This window comes from Aspergillus thermomutatus, assembly GCF_002237265.1.
Source record: "Aspergillus thermomutatus strain HMR AF 39 chromosome Unknown NODE_55, whole genome shotgun sequence".
NCBI classification, from domain to species: domain Eukaryota; kingdom Fungi; phylum Ascomycota; class Eurotiomycetes; order Eurotiales; family Aspergillaceae; genus Aspergillus; species Aspergillus thermomutatus.
In genome coordinates this window covers 1-14,706 of record NW_020798104.1, presented here as the reverse complement: position 1 = coordinate 14,706, position 14,706 = coordinate 1, and the positions used below count along the sequence as shown (strand labels likewise).

The following is a 14,706-nucleotide window of genomic DNA, read 5'->3' as shown; positions in this document are numbered from 1 at the left end:
GGTGTGGTGTGTTCCTGACACTGTTCTTTGCATTTGCTACAGTCTCTGTTATTTCGACCCGCCTGCACTGACACACTGCCTCAGAGCGTCCCTCTTCAGAATGTAATGTCTGAGGGTCCTGGTACATGAATCTTCCTGCGCGCATTCTCACTAAGACGAAAGTCATGGCAGCACGATTAAGATACACTTCAATAGCTGCTACATAGCCCTATAGAGACTTTATATTAGAGCCTTGAATCACCTGCACAAAATCATTGCCAAAGACCCCCGCAGGCGTCTGAAATCCCCCTCTAGCCTCTCCACCCAAACTCACCTCGCAGCCTCTACCGAAGCCCTAGGCGTAAACTCATACCCATTGACCGTGTGAAGAGCGCCGTATGTAACAGTGCAGTCATAAGAAGTAACTGCAACAGCAGTATGATATGGATTTTCCTGCCTCTGCTCACACGTGGGGCCTTCGGTTAGGATTGAGAGGTCTCCGCTTCGGAAGCCGCCATCGGAAACATGGACGAAGGTCCTGATATCGGCGACTGCGGTTTGCTTAAATGGTGATTAAGTCAGGCAATGTTAGCGGAGAGCAATCCACCTCCCCCTTTCCATCGTCAAAGTCAAATTGCATCGTCGTCCGTGCATCTTGTTCTACTAATTCCCCTTTACACCGCTGCAGGCAGTGTGGAGTAACGCCTTCCATCGCGCTGATGGCTGAACCACGCGATATTGGTCCTGCAACACGGAGAGCGATGTTGATGCTGATGGGATGCTTGACAGACTTCATGATATAGCCGGCTAGGCAACCCAGTATCACTACGCTACCTCTGCAGCCTGGGAGAAGCATGACGTTCGCTTCCTTTGCTTCACTATCTCACTTCTCTGCCAGTTGGTAGCTGACTAATTCAGCTGAGATATCAAGGTAGTGGATCCTGAGTTTGATGCATGCATTGATGAGAGGCCCAGCAGTGCGTGTAAAGGGTCCGGCACAATTTAGCAAGACACGTATTCCGTCCAAGCCGGACCTGACAAGCTGGGGACTGGTCAAGTCAAAGACACGGTAAGGGAGGTTGTGTGAAAAAGCGAGTTCTTTGACTTTGCTCTCAGCCCTCCCGGCGAGGACGACATCCATGCCGACGCTCTTCGCGTACTCGCTGGCGAAACGACCAGTATAGCCTGAGGCTCCGTAAATCATAAAATTCGGCATAGTTGGCAAGTTTTTCTTTCGTGGGTTGTTGCGCGAGAGATTTCGAGACCAGCTTTTGACTTCTTCTCCCGAAACTCCGCGCTCCCTACGCCAACTTGATCATGCCAACTCTCACTCCATAGCGATTAGTGATACTCGGGAATCTGATGGAGAAGGAGTATGAGGTTGCTGAACACCTAAAACACAGGGCATGAGTTTCTTAAGTCAGCCATGTCCGGAGAGACTTCCTCTCTATTGTTTGTAGAATATCACATGTTCTTTTTCCCTGTGCCTGGTAGGTAAGATGATTCCCAATCGAGCTGTCCTCCCTACCAAGCCGGCCACCTCTGTATTCTATATTAAATGGAATGGCTCTCTTTAAGGTTTGATACCTTAATAATGCATCCACAGGGTCCAGTTTAGGCATGAGGTATACAGCAGTTGTTGTTGTTGATTCATACACTGACCCCTCACCAAAGCAATATGCAGGTATCTACTATAGCTAATCCTTATGTGCGTCTGGTTATATTTATTCCATTATATAAGGGCAAATTTAGAGCCTTACCTTACAGGCCTGTGATTATTCTAATTTCCCTACTCCGTACTCTAATCCTATTCTGTAGTTATAATTTTCCCTTTTTTTCTTTTTTTTTTGTTGTCCACCCACTGGTAGAACAGTTCTTGTCTATATGACACGTTTGGGGAAAACTTTCCAAGATGCTGAACGTTTACAGTTGCAAAGTGTATGCCCCTTTCAAGTATAATATCAATACATAGATATTTCCATGTCATCAGTAGGCTTTCTGCATTCTGTTGGCTCTCTGGCAGACATCTAGACAGCAATTCAACGCAGCGACGGAGCATATATATCTTTAATATGACAAAAATCCCAACTTCTTCTGAATCCTCTCGGATCAGAAGCAGCCTTTAATGTAGCCAATTATTGCTGAATGGAATTCATTTTACCAAGTCTATATTCTGTTCCTCGAAATATTTTCATGCTAAAGGCATGTGTTCCATGATCACAAGAAACTGATGGCAGAAAGCGTTCTTCAGGTCTATCCTACTTAATACCAGACAATGGTCATTGACAAGGCCTGCTGGCCCAATGGTAAGGCGCTTGACTACGGATCAAGAGATTGCAGGTTCGAATCCTGCGTAGGTCAATCTTTTTGATTTTCTTTTTCGATTGCCCACATTTTAAACCTTCAAAAAGAACTGCATTAGACTACTCCATAATTATCGCCTTTCCGCCCTACATGAGCGACCGAGTCCCTGATTATCGGCCGATTCACTCAACCTCTCCGAAGAATCTAGCAAAAAAGTTGCGAATCAAGTCAGTCGCATATTTTCGGACATCCATTCCCTTTCTTCATCATCATAGCCATCCCCTCTCCATTCTTACTCTCCTGCACGCTCATTCCCAGGATCCTCTTGTAAAACGGCACCGACCGCTCCCAGTCCATCGTAAATAACATACTCCGTCTCAGGTACGGCATCGCATCGATAACTTCGCCTATGCACTCTACAATCCAACTACCCAGCCCATTGCCCTGGTGGCTGCAGTGGACGTAGACATCGGTGATGTAGAGAAACGTGGTGTAATCTGTGATGCAGCGGGCGATGCCGATGAACTCGGGACGCGCGCTGGCATTGCTTGGCTGGTCGGGTGCGTAGTAGAGGCCGAAGCAGAGGCAGTTCTCGAGTGATTGTTTCAGGATATCTAGGGGCAATGGCTTTGCCCAGTATAGGTCGTCTGATGCGAACCAGTCGTTGAGGGTTTGGAGGGGGATAAGTGAGGAGTCCGTTGAGACGAAGTATGCCCCTTTTGTCCATGTTTGGGGAGCGATAGGCGGTGATAACCGAGTCATTCTTGTGTTTGAATCAGGTCGAGGAAAATTTTATGTGGACAGACTGTTCATTAGGGAAATCCAGCTGCTTATATGCACCCAAGGAATAGTTATCATGTCCATTGGTGACTGTGACTCATAGTCCTTGATTGGAGGGAATGGCCGGCTTGGCAGATATCATGATGGAAGCTCATGTCTGGGCTCGTATTCCATTTAAGCTGTAAATTAATTATTGAATCAAGTCGATATCAGATTGTAAGGGACAATGACTCATAGTAATGTCCAATTTTTTCGGATATCATACTTGGTTGCTACGGCTGATCAGTTGTCTTGAGCGGAGATAATATGACTTCTCTATCGTACAAAACGCCAGGTATTACAGTCAGACATTGATGGGCCTTGGCTGGCTTTACTTTGTATCCTCAGCGTCGCTCTTCCACCAGCGCCAGATCGTCTGGGCCCAGAACCAGCTTTCGATAGTTCCAAAGACGCCGAGAACGACGACGACAACGGTCTTGGTAGTCCTGCTCAGACCGAGAGAGTCGAAACTGAAGGATGGAATTTCTGGATTCTGTTGCGACCGTCCTTTTTGAGAGCCGATCTGCTTGTCCGCGACAGCAAGGTGGGTCGAAAAGGAGGCGATGGTTTGAGGGCATTTGGGGAGTCCGTGTTGACGGGGGATCATTCCATGATGGATGTTCGCATAGAGAGGGAAGATGCCGCGCCTGAACGCCATGGATACTGTGTGGCAAGGATTTATGATAAAGCTAGTGGTAGCTGTACAGGAAATGCTTTTCAGAAGCAACTGAGGTGAATGGAGAAGAGCAAGAAGGGAGATGGATTGATAACGACTGCTGACATCTCATGCGAAGGATGTCTCACATGCAGCGGGGTAATGCCCAGCCATACTGCCGAAGATAAGTACCAACCATGCCCACAAAGCTCTCTGGACATCATTGTCTAAGAGCATATTTAAAGTATTATCAAGCCGGTCTGCATGAAGCTGGACTCTAACATCATGAGATAGAGCGCCCATAACCCTGCAGGAACCCCATCGCTACATTGCAATCTATAGTCACCGTTCTATATCAGCCAAAACTACTACCCTAGATGTAGTAGACAGTTGCTTTTCTTGGGGAATTTACCAAGGCTAGTAGTGGCTCGATCGATCAACGGAAAATATGCGGGGAAATGATGAACATAGTCTGTTTATCTTCCACCGTCTCCCTGCATATAAATGGTGCCAGAAGGCATAGGTTGCAGAGTGTTTTATCAGGGGACGTCACTTCTGCTACTAGCCTGAGCTCATCGAGGTGTTTGCCCCGAGCATCTTCTTGACAGTCCTTCTCATCCCTATCTCCAATTGGCGGTCTTTCCATCACCCGGACATGGCTGGAGTGATCGCAAGTACAGAAGGGGACCGACTGACAAGGTCTGAGTCGGTGAACCACGCACACTCTCGGTTGAGCATGATGAGTTTGGATAGGTGAGCTTGGGAGAAACCGTTGTTTTCGCAGAGAATGCTACTCTGACCGTGCGGCCGAGAGATGCGGTTTGTAGGAAAGTGTATATCGCGCCGCTGAGGTTGTACGTGACTGTTCACGCCGGTATCATTACTCAGTTCAGTTACACTTGCGCGACGGGGAGGTTGGTCGTCGAGTTGGTTGATGGTCTGGAGGACTGCAGCGAGTCCTGCGAGGAGTGCAACAGCTGATGTTCCTGGTGCACCGGATGTGCAGCTGGATAGTTCGGCGATGAGATATACGGGATATGGCTATATCATGGAGTTTGGCGCTGGGCAAGCCTCATTTACATTTGCCTGATGATTCGGCCTCTTCAAGCAGACTGATTAGATATCTCTGTGGAGATAGGGATGACCAGTCGCCAATGTACTGGTGTCTAACTTGGCGCCCGATGGTGTCCCGTGTTCGTTTTGGATTACCGCTTTAGGTCTCCGATGTAGAAATTTGTTTCGTTCTAAGTCAATTAGACTCCTGATAATAATGCCGATGCATATATTAATGAACGTTACCGACAGTCGGGCTCTTTGTAGAAGCAGGCTTCCAGCAGAAAAAAAGCAACCGCCATGGATACTATCCTTTCGAAGCACTACGAAAAGACCCCTCGGCCATTTCACGCCGGCGTTCTGACTGCATATAATGCTCAAGGACATACAATCCATTCCAGCACCCAGGGCACCCAGACCGGGGACCTTTCCGGCCCCGCAGTCACCGAAGATTCAATCTTCTGGGTCGCGTCCTTGACCAAAATCGTCACGGCCGTCGCTGTGATGATTATCGTCGAGCGAGGCTTGATCTCACTAGACGATGATGTCGGCCAAGTTGTGCCAGAGCTGGCAGCGCCGGAGGTCCTGTCTGGATTTGATGAAGATGGTATTCATCATGACTGGAATTCCTGTTGCGGGATGGGACCACCATTGCTGACTGTTCCTCCTAGGAAAACCCATTGTGTATCGGACGGAGAAGAAGCTCACTTTGCGCCATCTCTTGACACATACAAGCGGCTTCACATATAGCGTGATGAGCGAGAATCTGCGGAAGTGGGCGGAGTATCATGGGAGAAACATCGACCACACAACGGGAACTTATGTACTCCGTACCCTTTCTGGAAATTCGGGATAAATGGTCTGACCAAAAGAACCGTCGGTTGACTTTAGGAGTCAATCACATATCCTCTCACCTTCGAACCAGGCGAGGATTGGAAATACGGGCCCGGAGTGGACTGGGCTGGGCGAGTGGTAAGTCTCTGGCCCCAACATGGAATTCAGTACCGCATTTGACCAGAGACACACGCAGGTCGAAGTCCTCTCCGGGAGGAAACTCGGGGAATTCATTCATGAGAACATCTGCGGCCCATTGGATCTCCAATACACCACCTTCCACCCGGAGACACTGCCCAACTTTGAGAAGAAAAGAGTGGAGATAGCCCTCCGCGACAGGGACGGATCCCTAACCCCAACCAAAGAGGTTTTCCCCCTTCCTGCGCCGGAAGACCTCGGCGGTGGATCACTGTATTCCACGCCTCGCGAGTTCACCGAATTTCTCGCCGCTCTTCTCGCAGGAGGTCGGGGGATCATCAAACCCGAAAGCGTGGAGGAGATCTTTCGGCCTCAGCTGCCGGAAGCCGTGAGGATAACGCTTAACCAGCAGATCAATATGCCCGGAGCGCAAGGAATGAAATGGCTGTTTACGACGGGGGATCAAATCGACTTTGGGCTGACCGTCTCAGTCACGGTTTCCGATGTCCCGGATGGTCGTGCACATGGGACGGTTTCGTGGGGAGGACATACAAATACTCATTGGGTAAGTGACTTTCTGGTCTGCCGATCGAACGAAGGATAAACACTGATGGAGGGGATAATACCCAGTGGATCGATCGTAAGACAGGAGTATGTGCGACGAGCTTCTTCCAGCATCTTCCTCCGTCGGATCCCCTGGTGATTGCGCTCAGAGACGAGTTTGAGACGGAGCTATATAAGCAGATACGCCATACAAAGCCATGAGCTATGGGTGGCCAAGTTACTAGGACGATTCATCTCGATAGGGCCGCATTGTGCCTCAAGCTGGACTACAGTGATCTGCTTATGGGACAGCATGTTGATAAGATAATGTGACTTGTTGAATAACACACTGTAAAAGTCCGTGGGCTTGAAGGGCCATCAAAACTAAGTAATCTCTTTGAGGCAGTTGATTTATGCTTGGAGGTGGTTCAAACACTTCTTGTCCTATGTATAGCTTCATACTTCAAAGCTTATAATATACTTTCTGGTATAGAAGTATACAGCTGTAGTCGATGGTTTAACAGCCGTCATGAAGGCCAGTGCCCATGACTGATCGACTCTAGATAATATGATAGAACTGAGCAAGAATAACTGGACAGCAGCATGAAGCTCTTTGAATTCACGGCTCATGCCACCACTATTGGTTTGTTCTTAAATCTGCTTGCGGATAGCACGGCTACGACTGGATAAGTGGGATGGAAGACTGGTCGTGGTCTCTTTGTGAACAATGCCACATAGCTTGAGAGCTCGAGTCTCCAGCAATCGGACAGTAGGCCGAGGCAGTTGTCGGCAAATCTGCCGTGTTTCGAATCTACGGGAATCATTCGCAGAAGGTGGATTCCACTCGGGGTCCAGTGAGGCCTGAACAGGACGATGCTGTGCTGGCGAGTAAACAGCTCAAGTGGAGCCTCTTTCTGGTGCATACCGATCTTATCCGATGATAGATTATTCTCTTATCATGTTCCATGGGATCATTCTGGCCCAGTCAAAGCATGGTGCCTGACCGGATGAATTCAGATTGTCATTATCTCTCATTGGCCTGATTGATACGAGGACGGAGACAATATCAACAACTGTTTCCACTCAAGAAATGGACCTTCTTTGTCTGCTGTATTCTAAACAGATTCACGTTTTGGTCTTGACTCAAATAGCTCGGGTACCATCCACGGAACTGCTCCCGTAGAAACATACTTCTTGCTTGAGGGAGTATTAGTCGAATTCAGTTGGGCATGGACTGTTCACCAGTTCTTTACGAGGTAACTAGGACCTAGACTTGAAGCTTCCTTTGCTGTAGTAACAATATCTTCTGAAAGAACAGATAATACTATGGTAGTCACAGATAGCAGGCGTCATTACGTAGGCTGCCAGATTCCCCATATTACCCAATCAGGAAAAATGGAGAGTAAACGGATAACGACCCAAGGGAGACCGGCATATTTATACATGCCAACCCAAGTTATGACGGGCCAAAGCCACATAGCTTGTTTAATTATAGCGAGTGGGCTCTGCATAAGTGGCGGAATTGACTTTGCCGGGAATACGGGTAGATCGGGATCGTCCTCGGTTCGGCATCGGATGGCTGATTAATACATATTACTGTCACTATTGAAGGCCGATTTGCTGCAGCCTGATTCGATGGACACATTATTGGTTAATAGATGTGGTTGGGCAGTAAGCGTTGCGTCTTTCATTATTGGCGTGATATGCCAGGATCTTGTCATTGCCGGGTTGCCGTACTTTATCTGGAAGTTTGAGTACTTTTGCAAGACTATTGGTTCATTACTTCAAAACGGCTATGAAAGGTCCAGATTACTAAACTGATTGTCAGAAATGTCACTATCAATCTGGTCTGAGCACCAAATCCCTGTCCAATGGCAGACTCAAAGCAGCTCTGTTCCTGGAGCGGTGGATCTGCGCGATTTTCAACGAGAGTGAAAGGGTCTCGTTCCTGGTTACTTCACGGGTAAGCGGCTTGTGGCTGCGTGAAATGCTTATCATAGATCATGTCCAATAAGACACTATTCTGGATTGAGTGGCCAACTACCGTAACGTCAGTGCCGATCTAGCATCCGCTTTGTCGGTTATCCCAATCCGTGTATGTGTTCGACCTTTGTAGAGGATAGGTGTAACGAATATATACCCCTTGCCCCCAATTCTTGGAGGTCGAAATGGCATCAAACCCTGGTCGTCAAGGTAGTCCACCAAGCATGATGGAGTACCCTGAAGACGAACCCTCTGCATCGCGAGCTCCTACGGAGTACGGTGACTATGGCGAAGAGCCCCCCGAGAAGAAAGAAGCCCTCGCCATTCCCCAGATCAACATCCGCGAAGCCGCCAGCGCCGAAACCCTCGCCTCACCCCACCACACAGACGTTGCTTCGCCCCCTGGCAAAGATACAGAATGGAGCATGACGCCGCAAGTCATCCGCATGAAAGAGCAGGAAGAAGCCGCAGGGTTCAAGCGTCGAGAGCTAGGCGTCACCTGGCAGAACCTCACCGTCGAGGTCCTCGCTGCCGAAGCCGCGGTCAAAGAAAACATCTTCTCCCAGTTCAACGTGCCCCAGCTGATCAAAGACTATCGTCGGAAACCACCTCTGAAAGCTATCCTGCAGGACAGCCATGGATGTGTCAAGCCCGGAGAGATGTTGCTGGTCCTTGGCCGGCCGGGATCAGGATGCACCACCTTGCTCAAGATGCTCTCCAACCGGCGAAGGGGATACCATACTATCAACGGGGACGTGCGGTTTGGCAGTATGACACCGGACGAAGCGGCGCAGTACCGAGGCCAGATCGTTATGAACACGGAAGAAGAGATCTTCTACCCGCGCCTGACAGTTGGCCAGACCATGGACTTTGCCACCAAGCTCAAGGTCCCATTTCACCTTCCCGACGGAGCGAAATCGGTGGATGAGTATGTGGCAGAGACGAAGAAGTTCCTGTTGGAATCGATGAAGATCGCACACACGGAAGAGACCAAGGTCGGCAATGAATTTGTCCGTGGTGTCTCAGGTGGCGAGCGGAAGCGTGTCTCAATCATTGAATGCATGGCTACCAGGGGCTCGGTCTTCTGCTGGGATAATAGTACCCGCGGTCTGGATGCCAGTACAGCCTTGGAATGGGCCAAGGCCCTGAGAGCCATGACCAATGTGCTTGGCCTCTCTACCATCGTCACTCTTTATCAGGCGGGTAATGGCATCTACAACCTCTTCGATAAAGTGCTCGTGCTGGATGAAGGGAAGCAGATTTTCTATGGCCCGGCAGCGGCCGCAAAGCCCTTCATGGAAGATTTGGGATTCGGGTACACTGATGGTGCTAATATCGGTGAGTTTCCCATCCTATTGTCTCACCAACCACTAATAGTCTAAGGTGACTTTTTGACCGGCGTTACTGTCCCTACCGAGCGAAGGATCCGTCCAGGCTTCGAGAACAGGTTTCCTCGCAATGCAGACGCAATCCTGGCCGAATACAAGAACTCCCGCATATACCAACACATGGTCACCGCATACGACTATCCCAACAGCGAGATCGCCCGTCAAAGAACCGCAGATTTCAAGGAGTCCGTCGCCTGGGAAACTTCCAACCGTCTCCCCAAGAACAGCCCGTTGACGATCAGTTTCCTGGGACAGCTCAAGGCGTGCACAATCCGTCAGTACCAGATTCTCTGGGGTGAGAAGTCAACCTTTCTTATCAAGCAGGTCATGTCCCTCGTCATGGCTATCATCGCTGGCTCTTGCTTCTATGACTCTCCGGATTCATCAGCTGGACTGTTCACAAAGGGTGGAGCTGTCTTCTTCAGCATGTTGTATCCATGTATCCTGGCCATGGCAGAGGTGACCGAGTCGTTCAAAGGACGACCGGTTCTGGTCAAGCACAAGTCGTTTGCAATGTATCATCCGGCCGCGTTCAGCTTGGCGCAGATCACTGCCGACTTTCCCGTGCTATTTGTCCAGTGTACCCTCTTCTCGGTCGTGATCTATTGGATGACTGGGTTGAAGCACACGGCGGCTGCTTTTTTTACCTTCTGGGTCATTCTCTTCACCGTCACTTTAGTGAGTTGCTGTATCCTAGAATGAAGTGCATGACCCATGACTGACCTGCATAGTGTATCACTGCCCTCTTCCGTTGCATTGGAGCCGGATTCAGTTCGTTTGAAGCCGCCTCGAAGATTTCTGGAACAGCGATCAAAGGAATCGTCATGTATGCAGGTGTGTAACCGTAAAATCTGGTCTGATCTGACAACATTCTAATTGCTACGCGCGCAGGCTACATGATCCCCAAACCGAAGATCAAGAACTGGTTTCTGGAACTCTACTATACGAATCCCTTTGCCTACGCCTTCCAGGCTGCTCTGTCCAACGAGTTCCATGACCAGGAGATCCCCTGCGTCGGCAACAACCTCGTGCCCAGCGGTCCGGGATACGAAAATGTCCCTTCGGCCAACAAAGCCTGCACAGGCGTGGGCGGCGCTCTCCCTGGAGCGGACTACGTGACTGGTGATCAGTACCTCTCGTCGCTTCATTACAAGCACTCCCAAATGTGGAGAAACTACGGCATTCTCTGGGCTTGGTGGGGATTTTTTGCTGTGTTCACCATCATCTGCACTTCTTTCTGGAATGCCGGGGCCGGGGCCGGAGCGTCCCTCCTGATTCCCCGTGAGAAACTTAAGAAGACTCGAGCACATGCAGACGAGGAAGCGCAGAGGGAGAAGAATCCCGCGCGGGACAACGGCAGCGGCGGTGTTGCCGGAGATGACAATCTCACCCGGAATACTTCTATCTTTACCTGGAAAAATCTCACGTATACAGTCAAAACGCCTTCTGGGGACCGGGTCCTGTTGGATAACATCCACGGATGGGTGAAACCCGGCATGCTGGGTGCGCTCATGGGCTCTTCGGGCGCTGGTAAGACGACGCTGCTCGACGTGCTCGCTCAACGGAAAACCGAGGGAACCATCAAGGGATCGATCATGGTTGACGGCCGGCCATTGCCAGTCTCCTTCCAGAGAATGGCTGGTTATTGCGAGCAACTGGACGTCCATGAGCCTTATGCCACCGTCCGCGAAGCCTTGGAATTTTCTGCCCTGCTGCGTCAGTCCAGAGACATACCCCGGGAAGAGAAGCTCAAATACGTCAATACGATCATTGATCTGCTGGAACTACATGATCTCGCTGATACCCTGATTGGCACAGTGGGAAACGGTCTCAGTGTTGAACAGAGAAAGCGTGTGACTATAGGAGTTGAATTGGTGTCCAAACCTAGTATCCTCATCTTCCTGGACGAGCCTACGTCCGGTTTGGATGGCCAGTCTGCATTCAACACGGTGCGATTCCTCCGCAAACTAGCGGATGTGGGCCAGGCTGTCCTGGTCACTATCCACCAACCGTCCGCTCAACTCTTTGCCCAGTTCGATACTCTGCTGTTGCTCGCTCGGGGCGGCAAGACCGTGTACTTTGGCGATATCGGCGAGAATGCAGCTACGATCAAGCAATACTTTGGCAAATACGGCGCTCAGTGTCCGATCGAGGCTAACCCGGCTGAATTCATGATTGACGTGGTTACGGGCGGTATTGAGGCCGTCAAGGACAAGGACTGGCATCAGATCTGGCTGGAATCTCAAGAGCATCAGAACATGGTGGTTGAGCTGGACCGGATGATCGCTGATGCCGCTGCAAAGCCGCCTGGCACTCACGACGACGGGTACGAGTTTTCGATGCCGTTATGGGATCAAGTCAAGATCGTTACTCATCGGATGAACGTGGCGCTTTTCCGGAACACCCTGTACGTCAACAACAAAGCCAGTCTGCATATCATCTCTGCCCTTCTAAACGGATTCTCCTTCTGGCGCATTGGACCTAGTGTGTCTGCCCTGAATCTCAAGATGTTCAGTATCTTCAACTTTGTCTTCGTCGCTCCTGGCGTCATTAACCAGCTGCAACCCCTCTTCATCCAGCGCCGCGATATCTATGATGCCCGAGAGAAGAAATCCAAGATGTATTCCTGGGTGGCCTTCGTCACCGGTCTCGTTGTGTCTGAATTCCCCTATCTTGTCGTCTGTGCGGTGCTCTACTTCCTCTGCTGGTACTACTGTGTCCGCCTCCCTCATGAATCAAGCAGAGCTGGATCCACGTTCTGGACGATGCTGTGGTACGAATTCATTTACACGGTAGGTCATCCCGAGCTCAATTCGCAGGAAAGAATAAAGTACTAACCCAAGAATCAAAGGGCATTGGCCAATTCATCGCCGCATACGCCCCCAATCCCACCTTCGCCGCGCTCGTCAACCCCCTGATCATCAGCGTCCTCGTTCTCTTCTGCGGCATCTTCGTCCCCTATACTCAGCTCAACGTCTTCTGGAAATACTGGCTCTACTACCTCAACCCATTCAACTACGTTGTCTCCTCCATGCTGACCTTTGGCATCTGGGGCGCAAAGGTCACCTGCAACGAGGAAGAGTTTGCCTTATTCGATCCAATGAACGGAACCTGTGCCGACTACCTCTCAGACTATATGATGGGCGCCGGGTGGCGCATTAACCTCACCAACCCGGACGCTACCTCGCAGTGCAAAGTGTGTGAGTACCGGAGTGGCAGCGACTTTCTGACGACGCTCAACATCAAGCATTACTACTACGGGTGGAGAGATGCGGCGATCACCGTCATCTTTGCCATTAGTGGCTACGCTCTGGTCTTTGGACTGATGAAGTTGAGGACGAAGGCTTCTAAGAAGGCTGAGTAGATTGCTTGAGCCTATCTGGACGACTGCTTTTGCTAGCAGTAGTATTGACAATCATTGCACGGAGGACAAAGCCTTCTTCTCCATTCCCTTCAATGTATTCTTTTCTGTTTCATTCGTTGCAAACATAGACATACACATAGACTGCATTTTCTTTTTTCATTTTGTTTCTCTTTTCTTCCCTTCCTTTTCATTCACTTCTGCGATCACTCTTTTGTTCCTTTCTTTCCTGTTGGCCTCCACTCTCATGTAATTACCACACATAGAGGAGAGGTGGAGGGCTGTACATATTTTGCATAGAATAGACTTGAGATAGACACATAGACACATAGAAAACAAAAGCAACAATTTGGATTTTTCCAAGATGGTGACCAAATCTGAATATATTCCTAGTAACTTTCTGACACTCTTCCATCCCTTTACGCAGCTCACACATACATATTCAATCCCTCGGCTCATTCAAACGATGCGGAAGCATCAGATGACCTAAGGTATCTTCCGCTCTTCCTGAAACAATGTACCACTGTCCATTCCTATTAGAAGTTGGTTAGCAACGAGGATGATAAAAAGCGAGAACCACTTGGCATCAAGGGACTGCAAAGTGGTACTATGGGGTAGATCGTAATTGGTTGACTAATATGCATCTTATCAAATTATGAAGTCCTACATTTTTTTTTCTCAGGAGATGCATCTTGAAGGTCTAACAGGGAAGCTCTACTTGTATACTCTTCTCTCACGATACAGAGTTCCCTTTAATAAGCTTTCGTCTCACTAGCTAGTCTCTTGTCTATGATAGAGGTGAGATCTCCACGGTTCATGGTTCGCGTGGGATCCGAGTACATCAAAAGTCAAAATAATGTCATGACATCACGACCTCCTTCAATGCCTTTGGTCCTGACCGTCAGCAGCCGCCTACCTCGTTCTAGCCAGTTCTTTAAATGGATAATGTGCGGATGACCATAGCCCTGATAATGGACAGTGATTCATATGGAGACTCTTCATAACGTCGTCTCGCAAGTCAATGGAGGTGATGATACAATCAATGTAACCTACGTCTTGACTACATGAACTATGAGCAACACTATTATAACCAGATGTGACAATCTCCCAGGGCAAAAAGAGCTCACCGAAGCCTACGAGCTCGAACTACAATCCCAAAATGGCGAGCCGATCCGGTTCGGCGAGCTCGTCGCAGGGAAAGGAGGCCATATCACAACGATTGTGATTTTCAGTATGTCTCGCTCGCTCACGCTGCCTTGATACCCTTCCCACCTGCTAACCATTCTCCAGTCCGCCACTTCTTCTGCGCCTATGATCAGGAATACGTCCGTACAGTCTCGCAGCATCTCACCGACTCTGTCCTCTCGACCCTCCCCAATCCCACCGGCCCATCCCAGCTCATCATAATCGGCTGCGGTGACGCGCAGAGCATCGTCCCGTATGTGTCGGAGACCGAAGCCGCGTTTCCCATCTACACGGATCCCACGGGGACGATCTACGAGAAGCTGCATATGAAGAGGTCAACGGCGAACATAACGAAACCGCCCTCGTATGCTCAGATCTCTTTCTTCAGTGCGCTTGGGAAGACATTCAGACAGATGTTTCGAAGTGGATGGCAGGCGTTTCGAGGGGGAAGCTGGGGGCAGAAC

General features: G+C 49.7%; 3 protein-coding genes across 3 annotated transcripts; 1 reads left to right on the top strand and 2 right to left on the bottom strand.

Moving 5' to 3' along the window:
• Positions 1 to 862: 862 nt before the first annotated feature.
• CDV56_101937 (uncharacterized protein) lies at positions 863 to 3,045 on the bottom strand (the record flags this gene model as incomplete). The annotated part of the gene is made up of 2 exons (XM_026755556.1): positions 863 to 1,164; positions 2,580 to 3,045. The coding sequence occupies 2 exons, from the start codon at positions 3,043 to 3,045 to the stop codon at positions 863 to 865; spliced, it is 768 nt and encodes a 255-aa protein (XP_026615857.1).
• Positions 3,046 to 3,433: 388 nt separating this feature from the next.
• On the bottom strand, positions 3,434 to 3,709 carry CDV56_101831 (uncharacterized protein; the record flags this gene model as incomplete). The annotated part of the gene is made up of 1 exon (XM_026755450.1): positions 3,434 to 3,709. The coding sequence occupies one exon, from the start codon at positions 3,707 to 3,709 to the stop codon at positions 3,434 to 3,436; it is 276 nt and encodes a 91-aa protein (XP_026615856.1).
• A 1,401-nt stretch (positions 3,710 to 5,110) lies between these two features.
• On the top strand, positions 5,111 to 14,288 carry CDV56_100134 (uncharacterized protein; the record flags this gene model as incomplete). Its single annotated transcript, XM_026753753.1, has 12 exons — positions 5,111 to 5,417; positions 5,482 to 5,633; positions 5,702 to 5,782; positions 5,841 to 6,347; positions 8,154 to 8,288; positions 8,381 to 8,420; positions 8,519 to 9,646; positions 9,692 to 10,374; positions 10,428 to 10,530; positions 10,588 to 12,488; positions 12,548 to 13,056; positions 14,152 to 14,288. Coding segments are annotated over 12 exons (5,683 nt in total), but the record flags the coding sequence as incomplete, so codon positions are not given.
• Positions 14,289 to 14,706: the final 418 nt, after the last annotated feature.